Source organism: Camponotus floridanus, unplaced genomic scaffold (assembly GCF_003227725.1).
Source record: "Camponotus floridanus strain SB8 unplaced genomic scaffold, Cflo_v7.5 scaffold36, whole genome shotgun sequence".
Lineage (NCBI taxonomy): Eukaryota > Metazoa > Arthropoda > Insecta > Hymenoptera > Formicidae > Camponotus > Camponotus floridanus.
In genome coordinates, this window is record NW_020229503.1 from 579,952 (window position 1) to 605,778 (window position 25,827).

The 25,827-nt window shown below is 36.3% G+C and overlaps 4 protein-coding genes across 5 annotated transcripts; 1 reads left to right on the forward strand and 3 right to left on the reverse strand.

Annotated features, from left to right (window-relative positions):
* Positions 1-5,804: 5,804 nt before the first annotated feature.
* Positions 5,805-9,809, reverse strand: LOC105255208 (L-xylulose reductase). Its single transcript, XM_011264351.3, has 4 exons — positions 9,705-9,809; positions 7,941-8,370; positions 7,203-7,351; positions 5,805-6,042 (listed from the first exon to the last, which is right to left on the reverse strand). The coding sequence occupies exons 1-4, from the start codon at positions 9,754-9,756 to the stop codon at positions 5,942-5,944; spliced, it is 732 nt and encodes a 243-aa protein (XP_011262653.1). The 5' UTR covers positions 9,757-9,809; the 3' UTR covers positions 5,805-5,941.
* A 4,330-nt stretch (positions 9,810-14,139) lies between these two features.
* LOC112638748 lies at positions 14,140-17,569 on the forward strand. 2 transcript variants are annotated; one of them, XM_025410956.1, is made up of 6 exons: positions 14,140-14,334; positions 14,786-15,005; positions 15,105-15,279; positions 15,408-15,562; positions 15,672-16,179; positions 17,451-17,569. In XM_025410956.1, the coding sequence occupies exons 2-4, from the start codon at positions 14,807-14,809 to the stop codon at positions 15,439-15,441; spliced, it is 408 nt and encodes a 135-aa protein (XP_025266741.1). In that variant the 5' UTR covers positions 14,140-14,334; positions 14,786-14,806; the 3' UTR covers positions 15,442-15,562; positions 15,672-16,179; positions 17,451-17,569. The 2 variants fall into 2 exon arrangements, with proteins under 2 accessions (XP_025266741.1, XP_025266740.1); XM_025410955.1 differs by lacking the exon at positions 17,451-17,569 and having other exon boundaries at positions 15,672-16,491.
* A 403-nt stretch (positions 17,570-17,972) lies between these two features.
* On the reverse strand, positions 17,973-19,756 carry LOC112638728 (putative nuclease HARBI1). Its single transcript, XM_025410913.1, has 4 exons — positions 19,658-19,756; positions 19,179-19,473; positions 18,200-18,826; positions 17,973-18,113 (listed from the first exon to the last, which is right to left on the reverse strand). Exons 1-3 carry the CDS (start codon positions 19,754-19,756, stop codon positions 18,210-18,212), a joined length of 1,011 nt encoding a protein of 336 aa, XP_025266698.1. The 3' UTR covers positions 17,973-18,113; positions 18,200-18,209.
* LOC112638750 lies at positions 19,440-23,492 on the reverse strand. Its single transcript, XM_025410959.1, has 2 exons — positions 19,647-23,492; positions 19,440-19,581 (listed from the first exon to the last, which is right to left on the reverse strand). Exon 1 carries the CDS (start codon positions 21,298-21,300, stop codon positions 20,257-20,259), a length of 1,044 nt encoding a protein of 347 aa, XP_025266744.1. The 5' UTR covers positions 21,301-23,492; the 3' UTR covers positions 19,440-19,581; positions 19,647-20,256.
* Between the last annotated feature and the right edge of the window lie 2,335 nt (positions 23,493-25,827).

The window sequence follows — 25,827 nt, forward strand, 5'->3', positions numbered from 1 at the left end:
GACTTTTCATTCTTCGGAGAAGTTTCGGAAAAGAAGAGGGTCAAAAGTTTTTGCGCGGTTAACGGTTGGCGAAGACCATTTGTTCCCGCCTCATCATCTCTTCGTCCTTCCTTTCTGTTCTCTCTGCCCTCCCTTCCCCCGTTTTTCGGTTCTCTTCCTGACATCTTGCGCCGTACGATGCGTTGCATATTAAAAAAAAAAGCGAAGAAAAAAAAATGGAGAAAACGTGATGAAAAGTTACGCATATAAATATATTATACCAACATCGTGTTTTTCTATGTATTTTTTTCTTTTTTTTTTTTCATATAGGGTACTATTACTACTATTACTATTACTACTATCATATTATTACTATTACTATTAATACTACAACTATTACCATTACACTACCGCTGCTGCTATTGCTAATTAACTGTTATTATGTTGTATATCGTGTAGTGAAATTCTCTGGATCGCAACGATCTACTCGAGACGAAGCGGAGGACGAGGACAAAGCAATGTGCCCCCCACCCGCGATATCCACCTGTCATCGCACCTTGTACGTTGCATTTCTTCGTTTCCTCTCGCGAGTGGAAATTATCAATTTAATTATCAATTTAATTATCAATCCAAGAATTTTTCTTGGAATTTTTCGTATTCTTTCGCGTGTCAAAAACACATTCCCTTTTCGATTGATTGATGTTACGTTAAGCTGAAAAAATGACAAAGATGAAACAAATAAGAATATAATAAAAATGTTCAGATGCAAAATTATCAAGTCCGATGAATTTTAACTATGTAACTAACCGACCTGAAGGATAACTCTTTAATTTTTACATAAGTATCGACTAAGTTTTTATAATTTTGTAATATCTAAAATATAATTTTCTAATTTTCTAATTTTTCTAATTATCTAATTACAATCGTTACTAACTTTATGCAATAGTTACATGGTTGCCATTAATCTGATTTGAAGTCTGATATTTTCCACATAAGTATCGATTAATTTTTTATAATTTTCTAATATCTAAAAAAATTTTTATAATTTTCTAATTTTTATAATTTTGTAATATCTAAAAAAATCTAAAAAATTCCCTTGTGTCATTAGCAAAACATACCGTGTGCTTCAACTTTTTTTAAAGAATGCAAACTACTTTTTCAATCCCATCTCTCATTGTTTATCAGTCAAAATATATTTATAGTAATCGGAATTTTTTTATATTGTTACTGACTTTATGCAACAGTTACATGATTGCCATTAATCTGATTCGAAGTCTGATATTTTCCACTTCGAGTCACCTTCCTCGCTCCTCGTTCGAACAAATCCCATTTACCGCCTGAGAGACAAGTTTCCTTGAACCAACAGCATTACATTAATTATCAAACTTTTCTCTTCTGTAGGGAAAATCTCTGCGTGCTCGTTTATTTTTTCCAAAAACTTAGAGTTACACATATCAATCTTTTTTTCGCGTCGCTTTTCACACGAAAAATTATATTTCCTCGATTAATTAGATTATTCCACTTTACATATAATTATTTATAGCTGCTTTATTATACAAAAAATTTAAACAGATTTTTAGAAAATATTTTAAAAGTGATGAAATGATTTTTATTATCATTTAGCCTCTCGAAATAACGCTTAGTCAAAATTTAATTGAAATCAAATATAACAAAGTAATAATTATTGCGCGCACGTGATAAATATTCTTCAATTTCCTATTTATTTACGATGCTTTTCTCTTCTGTAGGGAAAATCTCTGCATACTCGTTTATTTTTTCCAAAAACTTAGAATTACATATGAATCTTTTTCTCGCGTCGCTTTTCACACGAAAAATTATATTTCCTCGATTAATTAGATTATTCCACTTTACATATAATTATTTATAGCTACTTTATTATACAAAAAACTTAAACAGATTTTTAGAAAATATTTTGAAAGTGATAAAATGATTTTTATTATCATTTAGCCTGTCGAAATAACGCTTGGTCAAAATTTAATGGAAATCAAATATAATAATGTAATAGTTATTGCGCGCACGTGATAAATATTCTTCAATTTCCTATTTATTTACGATGCTTTTGATAATGTGTACACGTTGGATCAAGGAAACTCTTACCGCTTAAACAAGAAAGAAAAAGACACTGCCAGCGCGAGCGAAAATTCTTGCGTTTTCCCATCACAACTGACTGAAGATATACGATCCGCGATCCCCGGGTTCGTTGTTTCGTCCTCTTGAATCATCGCGGATTCGTTGAACATTCAATAAATCTTCTCGAGATGATCGATGTTGCCGCGAGGAGGAATAATCGTTCCTCGTGTTATTTTTTATTTTTTATTTGCGCAGTTTATACACGATCGCGAGGTCCAATCGAAGAATGGCGACAAAATGGCGGAACTGATGTATCTAATTTAAATTATAATTAAAAAAATTACAATTTAAATTATAATTTAAAAAATTAGAATTAATATTTAAATTATAATTAATAAATAAATATGTAATTTATAAATTCTATTATAACGATATGTAATTATAATTTATAATTTCTCCTTAGCTTTACGAATAAAGATGTACCGACTGGTTGATAAATGATTTATCTGAAATTAGAAATGTGAAAAAATACTAGAGATCTCTATTTCTGCATAATATCCAATGATATCTTGTATATTCTATGGTTGGACCTGCGTTTCGGATGCAGACTGTCGCGCAAGCGAAAGCTGTAATTACCGAGAGATGAGAGAATACGCGTCTTTTCTTTGCGCGATTATGGATTATAGTTATGAATTATACGCGCTTGTTCGGCCGGCCTAGGGGAGCTTTCGTGAAATATGTGCAAAATAAATGTGTGAGAGAGCGTTTCCGAGTCTCGAGTCCGTTTTGTGAGACCGATGACAAGCTCCGATGGTCTCCCTCGGCGATATAATGTCACGACGACTATGACAAATGTCGATGATAAATTCGCGATTGATATATTTTAAGTGTACTAATCGAACTGTGCGTGTGTGTGTGTGTCGAAGCAAAAAAAAAAACGGTTTGTATATGTATATACAATTATTATTATAATCTATTGAAGCAACAAGAACATTATAATAATATGTGCAAGTGTGCTTGAGAAAGAGAGTGAGAGAAAGAATGTAAGAGAGAGAGAGAGAGAGATATTAGATAAAATGTGGCGGAAAAGGCAGCAAAACCGAGATAAAAAATAAACACTGTAAAACTGTCTTTGTGTACTATATGAGAAAAAAACAACCATAACTATAGTTGAAGTGTGTTTTGGTCAATGAAAGAGAGAGAGAGAGAGAGAAAGAGAGACAGGATGGTGTGATCTATTTGATATTGGATAGCCTTGTTTTTTCGGTTGCTTTGCATTTGTACTTTGTTTTAACAAGGAATGCTGGAAATATCGGTCATCGAACGATGAGAATGTTAACCCATATACACTCGCAATTTTTCTCTTCGCGAAGCAGTTCATGAAAGAGACGAATAGCTAAATAATCCTTAATGTTTGTGCTTTTTAAATATTTATGTTCCTTTTTTCTACCAAAACAACATTAATAATAAGATAAAAAGCTGTCAAAAATATAGAACTTCAATTATTTATTGTATAACTTGATATGAAACATATTTTAATTTAATTATTATTTTTCCTAATATGTTTACAAATTATTATTCGCGTAATATTATCATAAATATATAATGCTGTATGTAAATGGGTTAATCTCTATGCATCTTCGTTGCACCACAGAGTAGATTTTCCTTCTGTTGTAACCCGCTCTTGTTAAACGACCAAGAAATTACGTATAATACTTATATTAACAAATATTTTATTTTTATTTAAAAACAATCAAGTGTTTAATTTGGTAAAAAAATATTATACGTATGCAGAACTTATTTAATAATGGAAATTGCTTTGTTATTACGTTTATGATACCTTTAAGATAGCAAGAGCGTGAGACAGCAAGGAAAGCTCTCTGCTTGTTGACTTGCAATAATTTGTGAAAATGGTGTAAATTAAAAAGCTATCGATTCAACAACGTTAACGTTATTAGGAAGACAAGGAGTGAGAGAGAGAGAGAAAAAGAGAGAGATTGCGCGTTGTTAGGAAATTTGATATTTTCGCGCTACTCTGGCTGAAGTCGATTGATTAAAATAAATAAAAAAATAGTTGGTAAGATAACGAAACGCGATATTGTTATTCGCTTTAAATTTTGTTCAGTGGAGTCTATAAATGACGAGTGAAAACACGCGCGTTCTGACGATAGCGGATTTGCTATCTATCTCTCGATGCATGCGCGATTCTGCTTTGAAAAATATACCAAGCGTCAGTGCTGTTTAAGCATGTTTCGCAATTCGATAAAATATGGGAATAACATGTTCCGATTAAGATTTCTCGTGCGCAGCACATGATGTTTCAGAGTCATGTGCCAGAGCAAGGTGTCCCGAAAAGAGCCGTACTCGCAAGAAAAAAGAATTTCGACATTTCGACACTTCAGTTTTATCCGAAGAAGCTTAATAACTTTTGATTTCAATCGACTAGATATTATAAAGTCTAGAATAATAGAAATGAAGAGCGTTAGTTGTAAATGATTTTTATAGTTTCGTTTATAAACGAATTTGCTGTAATTTTTGATGAAATTTTTTTGTTCTGGAAAGCATGTAAAAAGTACAATATAAACTGAATCTCGTGTAAACACATAAAATATAAATCGAGCCATGTCTCAGTTGCAATAAAGATTACTTGCATTTATTAATTTTTTGTTTTTACATGATTGATTAAGTTGTTATTGAAGATTGTGATAAATTTGATAAATTTGCTTAACCAAGCAAGAAACAGTTTCATTGAAATAACAAATAATTCATACGAAATGTAAATTATAAAAATCATTTACCGTTTCTATTTTTCTCTGACATTTTAATTAAAATATATAATAAATTTGCTTAATCAAGCAAGAAACAATTTCGTTGAAATAACAAATAATTCATACGAAATGTAAATTATAAAAATCATTTACCGTATTCTATTTTTCTCTGACATTTTAATTAAAATATATAATAAAGATGCCGCCAAAATCTAAACAATTGATTATTGTATCCAACATTTTTCATGGAATTTGAAATCGGATGTTAAGTGTGGGATAATATATATATATATATATATATATATATATATATATATATATATATATATATATATATATATATAATCCTTTTTCGGACACCCTGCAAATTTGAGACATGGTGGAAAGGACACGTCGAGAAAGAAAAGTGCGACACATTCGATTTGTATTGTTTCTTTCAGCAGGCTGTCTTAGTTTCTCCGCCGCGTTGCGTTCACCGTAGGAGTAAATTAGGAGGCGAAAGAAAAGCGTTCGCGTTATTTAGATCGAATGCAACTACGGCAGAGAAGAGCTCGCGAATTATACACATACGCTGTATTTCGATAGAATATTTTCGAAAATATACTCGCGAGATACATTCATGGCTAAGCACGGATTCGTCTCGTTTGTTCGCGGCTTTCTCTGTCGCCGTCTGTTTGTCGAAGCTAGTTGAAGATGAAGAAAAGAGGAAATGAAGCATTTTTTAAATTAAATTAAAATGAAAGAAAAAAAGCACGATGTTTGAATTTTCTATCAGCCGTTCTGTCCGAGTCCCTTCAATGATCCTATCGATTTTATGTATATTAAATATATATGTACATTAAATGTATTTATGTACATTAAATATATATTATATATATTAAATATTTTATGTATATTAAATATAATTATATTAGATAATCTTTATTTTTTATTTCTTTTATATCGTATAAGGTTTTTCATAACGTTGTTAAAAAAATATGTAACTCCATTAATCTACACAAATCCATAGATATAAAATTTTTATAATAGAGATTAATGCATCTATAATATAATTGAATATTGTTTTTTAAAAGAATGGACCTCAAATTGCTTTTTATGTTAAGTTAAACTACGAAACCACCATCCACGAGCAAGCTGACGCCAGTAATCATGGAACTCCGGTCACTCAATAAGTATACGACAGCATCCACTACTTCGTCAACTTCTGCAACAAGGATTTAGTACAATTTAAAACTAATTTGTTGGTTTTCGCGATTAACATTTACAAAAAATGGAAATCAAATTCGATGGCAAGGATTTATGAATTTAAATCAGTAGTAAAAAATAGATATAAAAAATAGATATAAAAAATGCGTTTAATAAAGTAGCATTTATTATTATGTATTAGAAAACTTACTAACCAAAAAAAAAGAAAAAAACATTGTTTAAAACATTAAATTATCGTGTATATAATTATCGTGTATATAGAAAACTTACTAACCAAAAAAAAGGAAAAAACATTGTTTAAAACATTAAATTATTCGTGTATATAAATTAATATTCACAGATTTTTTAAAAGAAAATATCACAAAAACAAAAGCTTTGTATACACAATATTTAAAACTGGCAATAAATAATAGCTAAATGACTGTGTTTAAGATCCATTTAGAAAATATGAAATTAAAAGACAAGTAAAAATTATATCCTGCGAAACACGAATTAAATTCGTTCAATTTTTATTTCAAGATTTGAACTCAAGCTTATGCTTTGTAACTATAGTTTATTTATATCTAGTATTTATTTTTATTAGTTATTGTTAACAAAATTTTTATGAAAATCAATTCAAATATTCCTTTATCTTTGATAAATGTAAAACGATAGCTGTCAGTTATTTATACCGATTACTTATTTTTCTTATTAACAATCATGATGTGTGTCAACTTGTTGTGTTTATACGAAAAATGTTTATCTAGTGGATAGTAAGATATTTATAATGATACAATATAAGTAAATGTTATCGAGACAACCACAGAAGAGATTATCTATTTTATTTGACAAAATATGCGCATTAATATTCTGTTTCCATTCATAAATTATAGATAGATTTGCACGAATTCTAAATTATAAGTTATAAATTATACATAAATCATAAATTACAAAATTTAAATTTATAATTTCTTCTCATGAAAATTACAAATTAATAAGACAATTGTATCTGGATTGTAAATTTATACGGATCGTGTGTACTTTGTGGAATTATATTTCTCATATTTTAAATCAATTAAAACTTCGTTAATAAAGAGAGAGTTCAAATATAACTTAATTACTTTATATAACCAATCATTTCCGACTAAAATTAATTATTTTAGAATACTTATTACGTACCGGCAAATCGACCCAGTGGAATTTTGCTGATCATATCTTGTGCTTTCTGTGGATCGCTCCAACCCAATTTTCCCATTTCCGTCATCACGACTGTAGGACCGACCGCATTAACTCTTATGTTATACGGACCCAATTCAAGAGCCATCGTCCTAAAGGTATAAATAAATATAAAGATTAAAAATAAGATAACATCGAAAATGTATTTTCTTATGATTACTCAAATTAATATCAACCGTTTATAATAAAAAAAAAAATATAATTATTAATAGTGTTAAATAATAAGAAGCTGAAAATAAATTTGCTTTTAGCAAATTACACCTCTTGAAGATAAGAGTATTATAAATTACGAAATCTTATCTATTCTCTTGTAATGTTTAATTTTAATTAAAATTCTGTTTAGTAAATAAATTTTAGTTTAGTAAATAAATTTTGTAAGTAAATTTTATTTTAACGAGGATAAATTTTTACTGAACAAAAATTAATATCAAATTAATCAATACAAACAATTTTCAAATTTTTCATTTCTTCAAATATACATATTTGGCATTTCTATATTTATTTATGGATCAGTTGTATGTAAATTTTGTGAGAATATTTATTATCTTGTATATCTTTTATCGTTTTTTATCTTTTCTCGTTCTAATAATTTTTTATACTGATGATTCCGGAAGAGAGCATGTTTCTTGAACGTTGAGTTTTCATTTCATGTATCATACATAACAATATTAATTTCTTTACTTGAATAACATGTTAAGGGCTCCTTTGGACGCGCAATAAACGGCGTGATCCTTTAATGCCGCCTGACCGGCCTGCGACGATATATTTACAATGTTGCCGCCGCTTTTGCGTTCGATCATGTTCTTGGCTATAACTTGGGACACGTTCAATACAGCCTTCACATTGACATCAAAAGTCAGGTCAAATTCCTCCGGTGTGGCATCCAAGAATGGCGTAAGGCATGCGACCCCGGCATTATTGACCAATAAATCGATCGGCAGAATGTTCTCAACAGCCTTCCGAGTTGCATCCCAATCGCGAAGATCTACACAGATCGGATGTATTTTCGGGTCGGCCGCCACCAAACTGTCCAAGTTCTTCTTCGTTTTTGAGAGCGCGAACACCTCTGCCTTGTACTTGGAGAGACGTAGAACTAATTCTTTGCCGATACCTGCATTTAATAACATAGTAATTTATAAATATGTTTTTCTACGATCAATGATTTAATAATTTGTTTTAATGGTTTAATAATTTAAAATATAATTAAAAATATTTTTCTATTAAAATAATAATTTATCATGAAGTATCGTTCTATCGACAATTTAATAATTTAAAATATGTTGATAATTTGTTTTAATAATAGTTTAAAATTTAATTTAAAATTAATTTAAAATTTAATAATTAGAAATATTTTTCTATTAAAATATTAATTTATCGTGAAGTATCTTTCTATCGTCAATGATTTAATAATTTAAATATGTTAATAATTTGTAATAAAATATGTTAATAATTTGTTTTAATAATGGTTTAAAATTTAATTTAAAATTAATTTAAAATTAATCTAATTTAAAATTTAATAATTAAAAATATTTTTCTATTAAAACTGCGCGTTCTGAAAAAAACGAGATTATCAATTTTCGAATTAATTCTACAGAGTGTCTCTAAAATATGACTCAGCCTCTGGATGTTGAAAACGGCTTTAGACATGGAATAGCGTTTCAGACAAAAGTTCGAAGATATTAGGAAAGACAGATGATGAATATATTTGACTGTGAACAATCTTTTCAAGGCTAGGTTAATGTAATTAATGTTTTCTTGAATGGAATTCTTTTTGCATATTCTTATAGCTCTTATTGATATTTTTAGAACATTGTAATAATATTTTTTTATTAAGTACTTTTCGAGTTGTAAGGCTTGAAATATATTCTTAATTTTACATAAACTACAAAATACCTTGTAATATATTCATTTTTCGATTATCTTACCTGAATACTTATATGTATAAAATAATGAGAGGAATTAATTGATGTAAAGAAAACACAATTATTTAAAAAAAAACATGTGGCTGCTTATTGGAAGTTACATATTTTTCTTTTTCACACTGACTTTGAAAAGTCGCTCAAGGTTAAGTCCGTATTTTCATCATCTATCCCCAACACGTTTAAAGCATGTTTACACGTTACTTGGCTGCTAATTATTAGCCTGCTATTTGCTAACAATTAATAAAAAAGCATTATATAGTATAAAATGTTAGTAAACTAGCATGTTTTTTTTTCTTTTTTTTTCATGTCAGTCAAGTGAAAATATTTTAATTTTATTAGCTGTAGCACAAGCATTGTGTCAATTACGCTTAAAAGTTAATTATATTAATCTAAGAGAATAAGAGTTTATCATATTAATCTAAAAGAAGAGTTATACATATTAATCTGAAAGAAGAGCTAATCATATTAATCTGAAAAAAAATGTTTTACCGGAAATTGAAAACATCAAAGATGCATGACATACCTTGACCAGCACCGGTCACGAGAATGCGCTTTCCTTCGAAGCTGATGTTCATGGCTGATGCTCGTTCTATTGTAATAACACCAGTACTACTGCTTATAATGCACTTATGATGCAATCATATATTTATCTTTGTTGATCCCACACGTGATCTTTGACTCCTCTATCTGATAATGTATATAGAAGTAGTAATGTGTGGGAGCATCGATGGGCGGGAACCAAAGTTACTAATGAGATACTATCAAAAGAGACAGACATAGGCCTCTCATGTAGTATCTCTACAGCGGGCGCTCGCCTGTCTATCGCGATGCTCAGTCCAGTTTATATGTCGATGGTTAAATCGGAGCGATTTTCTATGCAATCTACGCGCTTCATGCGTAATTCGAAACGCATCCATATACAGGGTGTCCGATTCTTGAGGGAGCAAACGAAAAATGATGATAGATTGAGTCAAACTAAGAAGAAAAGTCCTCTACCATTTTACAAAATTCGCAATACTTATTAAGTAATAAGCAAAAATGTCCCGGCGCTTGAGAAGCGGTAGATCGCACGCATCGAGCGACGAGCGACAAGCGACACGCGACATATGATACCGCGCCGAACAATATTAAGGACGTTCGGGCGTTAAGCTTATTATTAGATAAAAATTCAAATCTTTGATATGTAGCAAGAATAATAACATTGTGATCGCTCTTACAAAATTCGTGGTATGTTATCGGTCATTAAAAAAAGTTATTAACGATGAAAAATCTTTTTTTTAACATAGGCTGTTATGAAAAACCATAACTTCCCTAACAGCACATGTAGATACTGAGAATGTTCGAAGAATATCGCAAAAGTACAATGCTTATATTCTCAGAACATTTGAGATACATACTATGATATATTAAGTATATACTAAGAATGCTCTAATGTCCGCCTATTTTGGTTAATAGTAAATACTGAGAATATCTTGCAGTATAATTCATATATGTAATATAAATACTTTTGATAAATGCCGTAAACACGCACACACTATTTCTCATTTTAATTTCAAATAATCTTTTTAATATTCTGAATCCAAACCAAGAATCCAGAACAACTAAATTACTAAACAAATTTTAAATTAAGTCAGCTTATTATAAATTAAAATGACTAAAAAGAAAAAAGAAGAAACTTTAGAACTCATGTTAAGTACCAGTCCTTTATGTCCATTTCACCAAAATTAAACTACGAGTTTGGTAGCGCGCGTAGCGGCAAAATGAGGAAACACATGCAATATTATAGAATATCCGGAAAATATATGAGAAAGAATATACTAATACGCGAGATATTCAAAGTATATTCTGAGAATATATGAAAAATAATATACAACAAGAGATGTTATGGGATTATTCTCAATATATTATATCTGTAATGTATATTTACAGTATAAGTATAGAATATTCGAATGATATCATGTGCTGTTAGGGTTTTATGTTTCAAATTTATGAAAAATATTATTAGAATAGATACGATGACAAATAATATTTTGAAATATCTTTTGAATCATATACATAATATTATTATCATAAAAAAAAGTGTTATCGTACGGTTGAATTATTTATTAACAATTATAATTAGTACTACTACTGTACTACTCGTCTACCTGACAGGTTAGAGATGTTAGGAGTCAAAATAATGTCAAATTAATTATTTTAGTTTTTTGCGATAATTAATCAACAAATAATTTTAATAAGTCAAAAGAACTTAATAAATTATTTTAGAATTATTGAAATATTTTTAAACAAATAACAAACTGTAAATAAAATTTGTAAATGATAGTTCTCATTTGACTCACGATTACCGCATGAACGTCCTTAAAAAGAATATTTTTTCGTTTCTTTGGCGATGGGAAAATGATACGCTATCATTTCCACATTGTGATAGATAGCTTGGTGCGTTTTTTAATTGTTTTTACACGCCATTCGGTGCGAAAGTCGCTTCGTCGGTCCACAAAGTATTGTCGGGACAAATTACATAAGACAAATTACATAAGACAAATTCCGCCGACATTGCACGAAGAATTTTGTGCATATTTTCTATATTTACTATAGTTGTTTCACTTTTAAATTAATCCGCGAATATGAAAAATTGATGATAATCAAACCCAAAAAAAACGCATCAAGCTATCCACCGCAAGGTGGTGCGGAAATGATCGCGCATCATTTTATCGAAGAAACGAAAAGACCGCTTCTCATGCGCCGAGATATTTTTGCTTATTACTTAATAATTATTGCGAATTTTGCAAAATGGTAGAGGACTATTCTTCTTAGTTTGACCCAATCTATTATCACTTTTGTTTGGTCCGTCTCACGAATCGGACACCCTGTATATATAATTCTTGTATTAAAAATTTCGGGTGAGATTCGATTGACCACGTCGCCAATTGGCCAATTCAAAATAGAACTCTCCGATTAATCGTTGCTGATTATCCTAGGCACAGGTTGATATAATTGGCTGTGGTCAATCGGGACGTGGTCAAACGGGACGCTCCCAAAATTTCTTGACCTCCCTCGTTTTCACGGGAGTGTATGTGTATTGCTTTTGGCGGCCATTCATTATTCCGCCGTGACTCGGCTCTGCTGCTGTTGCTATAACTAAGTTTCCACCGAGAGTTCGAATCAGGTCAGAGTTGGGTCAGAATAGGGTCAGAGTCAAGTTGGGGTGAACTTTTTATGGTGGAAACACCAACAAACCCTACCCTACTCTATCCAATAAAATTTTAAGGTAGGGTCCAAATAAAGTGGAAACGAGAAGAGTCAATTTAGTTGTAATGTTGCCAACAGGAGAAATTTGCGCTGTACCCTTTGTGCTGATTTTCGTCGCCGCTCTTGTAAACTAAGAAACAATTTCTGCATATTATTTTGATACTGCGAAATTAACATTAGCGCTCTCGGATTCATGATGTTTTGTTATGACAATTAACATAACTTTAATATCAAGATACTATTGTAACTGATATTTGTACAGTTGGTAACGTTTAACCTTGCCGGAACTCTAATGTAACTTTGATCAACTCTGATCCGGTAGAAATAGGCAAGCCAATTTGACTCTGACCCTACTCTGACCCAACTCTGGCCGGTATTCATAATCCGATTTTATATTTGAGATCGTCTTAAGTTCAAGCTTGAGATGCTACGCAGCTATTTAATTGGTTGAATAAGGTCTTAAGTCAACCTCGGACCAGACTTAAGACGATCTTAAATAATATAAGATCAGACTATGAATACCGGCCTCTGACCCGATTCGAACTCTCGGTGGAAACTTAGGTCTGGTTCCACAACTCGAGTTAAGCTCAGTTTCACAATCCAGTTAATCCGAGTTTAAGTAGTGAATGGACCAATCAGGACCCAGTTTAACGTATTAAAATCCGATTAACTCGAGTTGTGGAACCGGGTCTTAATCCGAGTTTAATACGTTAAACTGGGTCCTGAATGGTCCATTCACTATTTAAACTCGGATTAACTGGATTGTGGAACTGGCCCTAAGGGGTTTATTGTCGCGGCCATCTTAGATGCCTCAGATGTAGCGTCTATTTTCACGTCGCACGGACAGAAATCGAATAAAATATGAGAGATTCCGTGAAATCATCTATCATCTGAAATCGCTATGTTATTCCAAATCATTTCTGAATATTAAGGAATTCAAAAATATCACACTCCGTGAAATTAATATCCGTCGCCATCTTACATGCCTCATATTCCGTTGCAGTAGACATTTCTTTCCTCTCATCCTTTGAGTTTTGCCTCCGCAGCAATACACTCTGTCTTGAATTTCTTACGTCCATGATTCGGAATAACACAGCGATTTCAGATGATAGATGATTTCACGGAATCTCTCAAATTTTATTCAATTTACCGTGCGACGTGAAAATAGATGCTACATCTGAGGCATCTAAGATGGCCGCGACCCCTTTCCCCTCAGGCTTTATTCCCCTAGTCTAAAAGAGTATTTTATGCTCTGTCCTGTATTCAGTGTTCCGATTAGGGATTCCGTGCGCGCGCATGTGCGGCTCTGCACTTGCGCGACCGTGAAAGCACAATGTAATTTCAAAAGTCACGCATGCGCAGAACCGCATATGCGCGTACACGGAATCCCTGATCGGAACATTGCCTGTATTTCTTAAGCGTCGTCTACAATAGGTGGAGTTAGAGAACCTCTAGGAGAGAGAATGGACAACTGATCATGTGACATGTGATCAAGCTTTTTCATGATTGGCTGGCAGAAAATGTATCAATTTTAGCTATTGCGACGCCAATGCAAAATATGATGACACACAAATAGGACACACATGACACACATATATTAACCTATTTGTGTGTCATCATATTTTGCATTGGCGTCGCAATAGCTAAAATTGATACATTTTCTGCCAGCCAATCATGAAAAAGCTTGATCAGTTGTCCATTCTCTCTCCTAGAGGTTCTCTAGGTGGAGTAAGCGTGGCGTAAGAAGTAAGGGTAGAAGTAAAAGAGCTATTTCCGGTTTAAGAGAGCTGGAATAAGGGCGTAAGCAAAATGAATTATTTTTATTTCTTACGCCTACTCTTACTCTTACTGCCTGCCCCAAGTCTTGAGTTAGTGCAGCGGTACAGTTCAATATGGCAGCTTAGGTAAAACGAGAATAACAGTACAATTTAACCTAAAATTAAAAATTATATTATCTTTATATTTACTTTTTTAAGTTATGTTAATACTTAAGATTTTTCACTCTATATTCGTCTTTCACTATTATTTTGCACATATATAATTGGTAGTAATATAATAGAAATATAAAATACTGTGATAAATAATATTTTTTATATACGCAATAACAATAGCGACAGACAAACATATAGTAAAAAATCTTAAGTATTAATATAACTTTAAAAAAGTAAATATAAAGAGAATATATGATATATATGTTTTTTTAGCTTTTTCAATTTATATTTTTAATTTATATTAATTATATTTATACTTTAGTCGTATAAGAAAAAGTTTTATCGACATGGAGAAAAGAAGTGTTGTAATTGTAATTGCTTTATTAATAATTGTTATTAATAATTATTTATTAATAATTGACAGTTCGGTGAAACTTTGAAAAAAATGGATTATGAAGCAGATGTGATTGATGATGATCATAATGATGTATCGGAAACGCAAATCAACATGTGGAGAACATTGATAGAACTAGTGAAAGCAAATCCTGTGTTGTATAAAAAAAATCTGAAGGGATATAGTAAGAAAGGTGATAAAGATTTGATATGGGCCAATATTGGGGAATTATTAACACCACCAATGACTGGTAAGTGGAATAAATAATAATGATAAAACGAGGTTAGGACTTGTATGTGGCCGGTGAATAGAAGTTTTAAATACTAATAACTGTATTGTGTGTTCGTAGGAATTGCTGCACAAAAGGAGTTTTATCGCTTGCGACAGAAGTTTGGAAAAGAGCGCCGAAAAGTTATACAAACGCAGGCAAGATCTGGTGCGGGTGCAGATCATGTGCAATATGAATCAGATTGGATACTATATGATGATTTAATATTTCTTGTTGATTATATTCAACCTAGAAAGTGAGTAAATTATTTTTATATTCATATTTTTGCTTCGTAAAAAACAGTAGTTAAATATCTGTTATTTAATTATGAGTAATTAACTAATAATTAAAAATAACTAACATATTGTTTTTATGTTTATATAGAACAACATCAAATTATCAACGGTCTATGCACTAAACAGTTCTCACTTCACAAACTTCACTTCTTGCCCCATCGACATCTTCAACATATTTATCTAAACAAACTTCTAATGATAGCTTAGATATATGGAATGCTGACTTGTGCGAATCTTTAACAGGTGAGAAGTTATAGCGCACATTACATACAGTTATCTTATTATATGCTGACTGGCGTTTATAAGTTGGATTTTGATAACTTGGAATATTAATGTTTTTAAATAAATGCAGATTTGGAAGGTACAAATGATGAAAAGCTCTCTGCAGTGCATTCCATGGCAGCATGTTCTCCTTCATCTGCTTCAACCAAATCATCAACTTCAGACAATATATCTGTAAGCACGTTGAAAACCTTGGCTGCTAATGTAACTATCAACAAAAAGACACCATCAGCAGACATATCTAAGAAGAGGAAGCGAGAAACAATTGATGAAGTGGATAGAGTAATGGTTCAGTCTTCCCAAAATATCTCCTCATTGGCAAGCACATTGGAGACTGCACTTAAAACTTCGGCATTAAAACTTCGGCATTAAAACAACAGCTCACATCTGAATGTACTCCTGCAGTACAAGGGATGCTACCTAGTATAACCTTAGGACTGAATAAAGTTCCTGAGGAACATCAGATGGATTGTCTTATATTTATTCTTTCCTGCATTAATACATTTGTTAGAAAAGACTGAGAATTAAGGAAATACAACGTGTTACTATCTGAGATAAGATATCCCAATAAGCAAAATGTAAGCAGTATGTCGACAGACTGGCAACAGATTTGATCAAACCATGTCAGCAGAATGATATCTACTGCGTCCTCATTCTGCTTCTAATCTGCTAGCAGAACCTGCTCACAGAATCGGATATCAGATTGTCGGCAGAAATCGAGCAGGATCTGCGCATGCAATTTGATGTTAGATTGTCAGCAGAAACCGAGCAGAATCTGCGCATGATAACAAATTGACAGCAGAAACTTCACAAGATTTGCGCTTATTTTTATTAATGTTATATAAATGCAACACAATTGATTATTACAGGTGCTAAATAACAATATTATCGGCAAGTTAATTAGAATTTTCTTAGAAAATGACATATGTAATATGTTATATCGTAGATATATCTCATATAGCGAAGAACTAATTCAATTTAATTAAATTAATAATAAAGTAAATGATAAAAGTAAATGTAACTTGTAAAACTTGAGATGAATTGACTTGAGACTAATTTATTATATTTAGAATTAAATTCTTGCTTTATGCCTCAAATAGGCAGTACATGAATAATTTTTCATTTATCATATTGATTTCAATCAGTTTAATATTCTGACTCTCATTTGCTTGTATCAGATATCAGAAATTAAAGTGATAGAAATTAAAATAATTGCTACATTTTTAGTCTTTTATTCATATTCGCGACTTTATATATATTTCTGACAGAAATTCAATTACGAGAAAGTACAGCTCGCGTAGCGGTAAGTGAAGGAATTATCGAATCATGCAAACCCTGTTCCGTTTCTGCCATCAATCTGCTATCAGAGATTGTATGCGCAGATCCTGCTCGATTTTTGCCGACAATCTGTTGTCAAATTGCATCGCACAGATCCTGTTCAATTTCTGCCACAAATCTGCCACTAAGTTATGCCGGCAGAATTTGTTCGATTTTTGCTGCCAATCTGGTAACTGATTATGTTAACAAGCTTTGTTATATTTCTGTTGACTTTCTGCTGACATCACATGATATATCAGAACCTGCATCGATTCTGTAATCTTTCTGTCGACAACAATTTGTAACAGATTCCCTGACAAGATCTGCTTTAGCAGACTTGGCTATTGGGGTATGTTATGTATTAATATTTGTGATTATTTACTCTTATAATTAAAATTTTTTTGTTAATGCTATGTTATTAAATCTTATAACAGATAATAGTATGTTTAAATTTTTTTTATTTAAGTTTAAAACTTAAACTAATTTAAATGTGTATGCAATTTAAATTTAGCAGCAATGTTTTTTTTTACAGATTTGGATATGAAACAGCCTGTGATAAGTCTGATAATAAAACTACAACTCGTGAAAGACTGATAATAAAACTAAAACTCATCTTATGCCAAAGTTAAAGTTTTAACTTTTATATTTTACATAACCTTTTATTTTTAAATCAAAGTAATTTAATTTAAATAAGCATTAATAAATTTTATTTTATTTTATCTTACTTTATTTTATTTTATTTTATATAAAAATTAGAAAACGTTTATTAAGAAATTAGAAAACATATGAAATATTATGATTTGTTTTGAGATTAAGTGTTATGTTCTTATAAATTTATATATGTGACAAAATATAAGTAATAAAAAATCTTTCAGGATTTAACTTTGTTCTAATTACCAGCCTGTTTATTAAAACATCATATATATATATACACATATATACACATATATACACATATATATATACACATACATAGTTTACGATTAAAAGTGATAATTTTATATTTTTACGAAAATGTTCCTAGAATGTACATATTTTCAATATTAATGTTTGAGTAAAAAAATTATTTAAGTAACAAGACATTCAACATTTGATATTTAACATTCTTCAGAATTTTTCTTTTTTGCATAAATCAAACAGCAAAATAAAACGGCAAAATATGGCACACAATTTTATATATCATCTATTTTATAATCTAAAACAGAAACAATTAATTAATATAGTAATTATCAGAAAATAGAAAAAAATATTCCTATAGTAATGTTATAATTGTTATCTTACTGTGGTTGATTTATAGCTGATGTATACGGAATGTTCTTTCATATTGCCAAGGAGCTTGCTCTTTGTCAATTTCGGAAACAAAATACTGCATTAAGTAGTTTCTCATGTCATATGCAATACGAGTACTCCTATTTGCTCCAACTCTGCCTAGGCGATGAAAAATTGTTTGGCTATCTCTCCACGTTCCTCTTTGTATTTCGCCATTATTCTGTTCAGTATCCGTAAGTCCCGGAGGGCAATATTCGGCACGTCCACTAATCATCATAAAATTATGCAGGCATACAAGAGCTTTTACAATTAATTCTGCATTTTTTGGGGAACAGCTTATACAGGAATGTAAAATCTGCCACTTTGCTTTCATAATACCGAATGTGTTTTCAATAACTTTTCTAGCTCTGAACAAACGGTAGTTAAATATGCGCTCATTGTCAGTCATTTTATCATTTCTCTTGGGGAATGGTCTCATCATATAATTTGACAGAGGGAAAGCTTCATCCGCAACAAAGACATACGGAAATAACATTGTTGTTCCTGGTAGTAAAGTAGGTGGTGGCAAATTCGCTTTTCTTTCTTCTAAATTCTGCTTAAAGTGTGTATTGCTCCAGACGCCACCATCACTTATCGACCCTACAAACAGAACATGACAATGTACATGCATATGAGACTTTTCACAAAAGCATTATTAAATTACATTAACAGACTTCGAGCATGAAATTAATTGACACTTGATTAATAAATTATATTAATTGAAAAAAGAATATAAAAAGATATAAAAAAGAATTTTTACTTAAATTATTTTAAACTATTATTTTAGAATATCGGAAAAAAGTATAAAGAATTGTTTTTACAAATCAATGTAATCTACTAACGAAATATTGACGAAATATTAAAATATTGAAGTGTATTACAATTTATTTTATGAAATGCAAACAATTACAAATTAGATTTTACTTGATTTATTATTGCTACAGATATATACCATATTGTCCAATATCCACCCAGGTGAATTTATATTCTGCATCGCAAGTATCCAAGAGCACAATGCTGAAGTATCCTTTGTAATTAAAGAATTCTGATCCTGACCTAGGAGGAGCTTTAATACGTATATGTACTTCATCAATGGCACCGAGACAATTAGGAAACTGCCACTTATCAAAGAATCCAGGAGACCTTCTTCCATGAACTTTGATCCATAGATGGTAGAAATATCGGTTGCAGTGTTTCCCAAATTGCCTGACAGGTCTCAGGTATAATAGCGTATGCTGTTGATTTTCCTATTCGAAATTCTGTATGTTTGCTTAAAATAGAATCCCCTTGTGCAAGATATCTGTAGAAAAAATTCCATGTTAAATGGAAATACAGCAGCTAGTAGGGCTCTACATCTAAAAATTATTACAAAAAATTATACCATAAGAAAGAAATTTAATCGGAGATTCTAAATACTCACAAAAGAGTCACCTGCAGACGTAATTTGGGGTCTAGTGGAGTTCTTCTACTTCGTTTTTGTAATTTATCTTGCACTCGGTCAAGCAACCAATTAAACTGTTCCGGCCACATTCGAAAATTATAATAAAATTCCTCGTGGTCTTGCGTTTCGATTTCATGCACAAAATTTGTTCGATAACCAAATTGATCTTTCCATCGATTTATAGGGCGAACCCACCATCTTCTTCTTCCATGACTGCGTCTTCGTCTCGATTTTTTCCACAGTTGTATCAAATAATGCAACATGATAACCGAAGCACTTGTAACAATCAATTTGTCGAGTTCCATTTTATTTTAATTAATATCATGTGCCACGTTTAACAAATAAAGATATTTTTTTCATCCTTTTTTACTTCTTTTCTTTTTAGGTTAATGACGCTCGATCCCGCGCTCTTTTCACGTTTGATTGTCGGGATGGCAACGTCACAAACTATAGCATTACTCCACCGTATTGTAGATTGAGTCAGCGTAAACAGCTTACGCCGAAAACGTTACTCCTACTCTTACTTCTTACGCCAAGCTTACTCCACTTATTGTAGACGACGCTTAAAATGTGATAGTACGCGGTACGATTATCGGACAAGTTGGATATATATATATGTGTATAAAAAAAATTCGATGTTTCTTTCGCTCACGAGTCCGGGCGCGTTGATGCTGCGGTGTCGGCTCCTGGCAGGAGGATGATCTTCGTCAGTGGCCGGATGAGCTCCGAAGATGCGGTGCGTATGGTGACCACACGTGTCACGCCGTCGTCCCCAGGATGCAGCCTGATGATCCGGGCGAGTGGCCATCGGGTCGGCGGTGTTATGTCCGACCGCACCAGACATAGAGCGCCGACGGTAGGACTTGGCGGAGTCCTTCAGCCATTTTGGTCGGGAGGCCAAGGAGTTGATATATTCTCGCGACCACCTTTCCCAAAAGTGGTCGCGCATCCGTTGGAGGAGTTTCCAGCGGGGCAAGAGACTGATGTTGCTGTCCGTCAGTGAGGGCTCCGGCACAGCCAGCAGAGGAGCCCCGATCAGGAAGTGTCCCGGTGTGAGTGCCGTTATGTCGTCGTGGTCATCGGATAGTGCCTGAAGAGGACGTGAGTTGAGGCACGCCTCCACTTGAGCGAGGAACGTAGACATCTCCTCGAAGGTGAAGGTCGTGTCTCCGAGGACTCTTCGCAGGTGATGTTTAATGGACTTCACCGCTGCCTCCCAAAGCCCACCGAAGTGAGGTGCTGCCGATGGGTTGAATTTCCACCAGATCCCGTCGGACGCTGCCAGATGAGCGATGCGTCGGCCGTCGGATGACGATGCCTGGAACAGGAGTCGCAGTTCTCGGTCCGCTCCGACAAAATTGATGCCGCAGTCGGAGTAGACTTCCTCGCATAGGCTCCGACGGGAAGTGAAGCGCCGGAACGCAGCGAGGAATGCATCTGTGGAGTAGTCCGACGCGGCTTCCAGGTGAACGGCCTTGGTGGCGAAGCAGATGAAGACGATGATGAATCCCTTGTGTGATTTGTGACCTCTTCCCTTTCCGGTTCGGATGAGAATCGGCCCGGCATAATCAACACCGGTTCGCAGGAATGGACGTGCCGGTGCGACTCGTGCCGTCGGAAGGCTGCTCATCATGGGCTGTGGTACTGCGGCCTTCCATCTCGCATATGTGACACACCGGTGGATGGTTCTCTTGGACGATGGAGCGGCCTCGGGGAATCCAGTACCGCAAGCGAAGCAGTCCTAGAGTGAGCTGAACCCCGCCGTGAAGCGTTCGTCTGTGGCCTGACGAGGAGTTGCGTCATCCATGACTCTGGAGGTAAGATGATCGGATGGCGTTCGTATTCTGAGAGCACAGCGTGCTTCAGCCGACCCCCGACTCGAATGATTCCATGATCGTCGAGGAAGGGGGTTAATTTCGTTAGTTGACTCTTAACCAACGTGTGGTTCTGTTTCAAGGCAGTGATCTCCTTGGAAAAGTGATGAGCTTGCACCACGCGGAGCCAGAGGAGCAAGGCTGCTTCTAACTCGTCGGGCGTGAGGTTGAGGTGAACCTTCGAACTCGGTGGGTTGCTTCGCCATCGGCAACACCAGGCGGTGATCCTCAGGAGGCGATGGAGATCGGAGAACCTGAGGAGCATCTCTGGTTCGGTTTTCTCCGTGGTCGTCAAGTGGGAGGCGATTGCTCTCGTCTCCGGCACCTCGACGTCGTGTGTGGCGTGGTCGTGCTGTGGCCAGAACGATAGATCTTTGGTGAGCCATGGAGGTCCCGTCCACCAGAGGGAATGGTTGAGCAGGTCCCGGGGCTCAATCCCCCGAGAGGCGCAGTTAGCGGGGTTGTCTCGTCCTGGGATGTGTCGCCATCGTGCCTCCGGAAGTTTCGTCTGGATGTGGGACACCCTGTTGGCCACGAAGGTTTTCCACTTCGAGGCGTGTCCTTGGATCCTTGAAGCGTGACCCGGGAGTCCGACCATAGAGTGACTGGAGCTGAAACCAAGTCTAAGGTCTTGCGGAGATGAAAAGTCAGGTTAGTGACCAGGACTGCAGCGCACAATTCTAAGCGCGGTAGTGACACAGGCTTAATGGGCGCAACTTTGCTTTTTGCAGCAAGCAGGCTAGTCGTGGTCGAGGAGGAGCTCATCACGCGGAGGTAAACAACGGCTGCGTAACCTCGCTCCGACGTGTCAGCAAATCCGTGGAGCTCGACGTGATTTGATTGGTTATCGGCACTCAGCCATCGTTCCAACCGGAGCTGTTCCAACAGCGGAAGACCTTCGAGCAAACGTCTCCACAACGCCTTATCCAATTGAGGCAGCGGGGAGTCCAAATCCAAGTGCTTCATCCATGCTGACTAGATGAGGATCTTGGCACGAGCGATGACTGGAGTTAACCAGCCTAAGGGGTCGAAGATTCGAGCCGTCTCCGACAATGTCTGTCTCTTCGTTAGCGGGGCAGTCGTGCGAGGCTGGAGGTGGAACGTGAAGGAGTCGCTGCGGGGGTGCCACCGTAGACCAAGCGTTGGATGAGCTTCGTCCTCTCAGTCGTGGTGTGGCTGCTGGAGTTTATGCTCCCTCGATATCTCCTCGAGGATGCTCTGGTGGTTTGAAGCCCACTTCCTCAAGGGGAACCCGCCCGCCGTGCAGAGCCGGCGTAACTGCCTTTGAATCTCGACTGCTTCGGACAGGGTGCTGGCGCCTGTGACGATGTCGTCGACGTAGCAATCGCGCCGCAAAGCGACTGCTCCCTTGGGGTTTGTCGGCTCTTCATCGTCTAATTGGCGGAGAGTCCTGATCGCCAAGAAAGGTGCACAGGCCAATCCATATGTCACCGTGTTGAGCCGATACTCCTGGACATCATCAGTGCTTTGTCGTCTCCAAAGGATCCGCTGCAGATCTCGATCGTCGGGATGTACGAGAATCTGCCTGTACATCTTCTCGATGTCAGCGATGAAGACAAAGCGGTGCCAACGCCAACGAAGAAGGACGTCGGCGAGAGTTGGCAGAAGGTTGGCTTCGACCAGTAAGGTGTTGAGCGAGTCTCCGGCAGGCGTACATTTTGTAATCCATTGAAGACGACTCTCAACTTGGTGGTCGTGTTGGAAGTCCGGAGTACACCGTGATGCGGTAAGTAGCACACGGAATTGTTTTTGATAAGCGGTATTTTGACCAAAGTTATGTGTTTCAGGTCCGTGTACTCTTCCATGAAGTCGCAATAGAGCTGGTTGAAGTTGGCATCTCTGGAACGGCGTCGCTCCATTGCCGTGAGAAGTCGCTCTGCGGACGTTCGTGTGTAGTCTAGAGGTGGAAGAGGGCCAGCCAGCGGAAGACGCACCATGTATCTTCCGTCTGCGTGGCGCTCATGAGAGCGAGCAAAGATTTCCTCGCATCGTTCTTCGTCTGACGTAAGGGCGACGGAGGCAGGCTGTTCTCATTCTTGCTCCCAGAATCTTTGAACCAGAGCGTTCAAATCGTGGTCGATGGTGCACTGGAGGGAGCTGAGGGAGCCATTGGACGTCACGACTCCGCAGCCTCCTGACAATATCCACCCGAACGTGGTCTGCGCGATGGGTTGGTCCTTGCGAGACCTTTACGGAGACCATCGAGGAGAATGCCGGAGAAGGCATCGGCGCCGAGGAGAAGGTAGATGGGGTGGATGGGGTCTCGTTGAAGGTATTGCGGGTCTGCCAAAGTGAGGCCGTGGATGTGCAACCATGTGGTGGAGCCCTGAATTGTTGGCCCCTGATAGGAAGACAGCCGTGGAAGAACGTATGCAGCTACGGTGAGAGGGGCTCCAGTCACCCTTGACTTTAGAGCGAGTGTTACCCTCCCGCGGGTGGATCCTGAGTGTGCTTCTCCGACTCCAATTGGACATCGAGGAGCGGGTGCGCGCCAGACGGAGGCGCTGCGCTAAGTCCTCCGAGACGAGAGACACCTCGGACCCCTGGTCGAGCAGGGCTCGCACGTCCTGAGGTCGTCCCAGACGGTCGGTGAGAGTGACGCGCGCGGTGGCGAGAAGAGTCGCCTTTTTATCGTGTGAAGTGCGTGTCGTGGAAAAAGTGCTCGCTTCGTGTGGTGTTGGTGTCGTGTACGCGTCGTGCAACAGTGTGTGGTGCCGCGACTTGCACGTGAAACACGTTTTGATGGATTGACACTTTGCCATCAAGTGGTTCCCGAGACAGTTAAAACAAAGTCCGCTAACCTCGACGAATGACTTTCTTTCGCTCGCGGACTTGGACTTGAACTCGGGGCACTGCATTAGTGTGTGTTTGCCCTTGCAAGCGCATTTGGACGCGTCGGGCCCGTTCTTCACGAAGTGAGACTTCGCGGTCCGAGAGGTTTCCCCAGCACTCTTCGTGGCGATCTTGGGTTTCGCGGCGTTCAAGGTAAGAATCCTTTTACTAATAAAGTCTGTGAGTGCCTCGTGAGTCGACGGATCGGGAGAATCGCTGGTGGAAGATTCCCACTCGAGGCGTGTTCGCGATTCGAACAATTCGATCACCAAGTAATTGAGGAGATCCATCCCATGGGAATTGATGGATCTTCCGATACTTTCTTGCGCGTTGACGGTGGCCGTGACGGCGTGATGGACGCGACTTAGCTCTTCGGCGGACTCGGACTTCATTTTTCCGACGGCAGTGAAGGTAGAAAAATTTGATCGCATGAGTTCCTTCTTATTTTCAAAGTGTTTTGCCAAGATCGCCCACGCGTGGTCGTAATTCTCGCTTGTCATCGTTAATGATCGGATTAATTTTTCCGCAGATCCTTTAACGCAGAAGCGAAGGTAATGGAACCGCTCAATGTTCGAGATCGACGGATTCTCTCCGACGAGGGATAAAAAGAGGTCCCGAAAAGAAGGCCAGTCTTCGTAGGCGCCCGAAAACGGCAGCAATTTTATATGCGGCAACGCGGTTTTGGGAGAAGACTCCGACTTCGACTCGATTTTGTGTGCGACAACCGACTCAGCCTTTAATCTGTCAGCGTAGTCGGTCAACGTGCTCCGCTGAGATACGTAAGTACATTCCGCAGTATCGATAAAGTCAGCTTTGGCGTACTCACTCTCCAAATCTATCTTTAAGAGCCGCTCGTATCAGTTCGTGTTGAACCTCGAATTTCGCCCAGAGGTTGTCGAGGATGATGAGGCAAGCCTGGATGGCACCGGCGGTGATGTTGGTGACGCCCATCTTGCGGAGGTTGTCCACGGAGCGAGACATTCGCCCGTGGATGTCGGTTTGAGCCTCTAACAAGGCCTTCAGGTCGGCACTCATTTTGATTGATCTGCTTTGTCTGTCTGTTCAGGAGATTTGCAGCACTGCACAGCACTGAAAACTTCACTCACGAAGCTGCGGATGCGGATAAAAGCTCCGGCTCGAAGGACCAGAAATGTTCGCGAATGAGCGCGGATTGCTGCGACAGCGCAAAGTTTTAAGAAAGCGGCGAACAGACGACCACGAACAGGATATTAAACGCTAAATTAACTGAACACAACATGTAATTTTTTTTGTTTTTTTTTCAGTTTTATTTTTAACACCATATAATTAATAAAAGTTTTACACAAATAAAATGAGTACAATTATTTCAGGTAACGAAATAATTCCGAAGCCGAGAGTGCGAAAGTCCGAGTGAGAAAGCGGTCGTTTTAAAGCGGTTAGACAAAGCGGTTTTG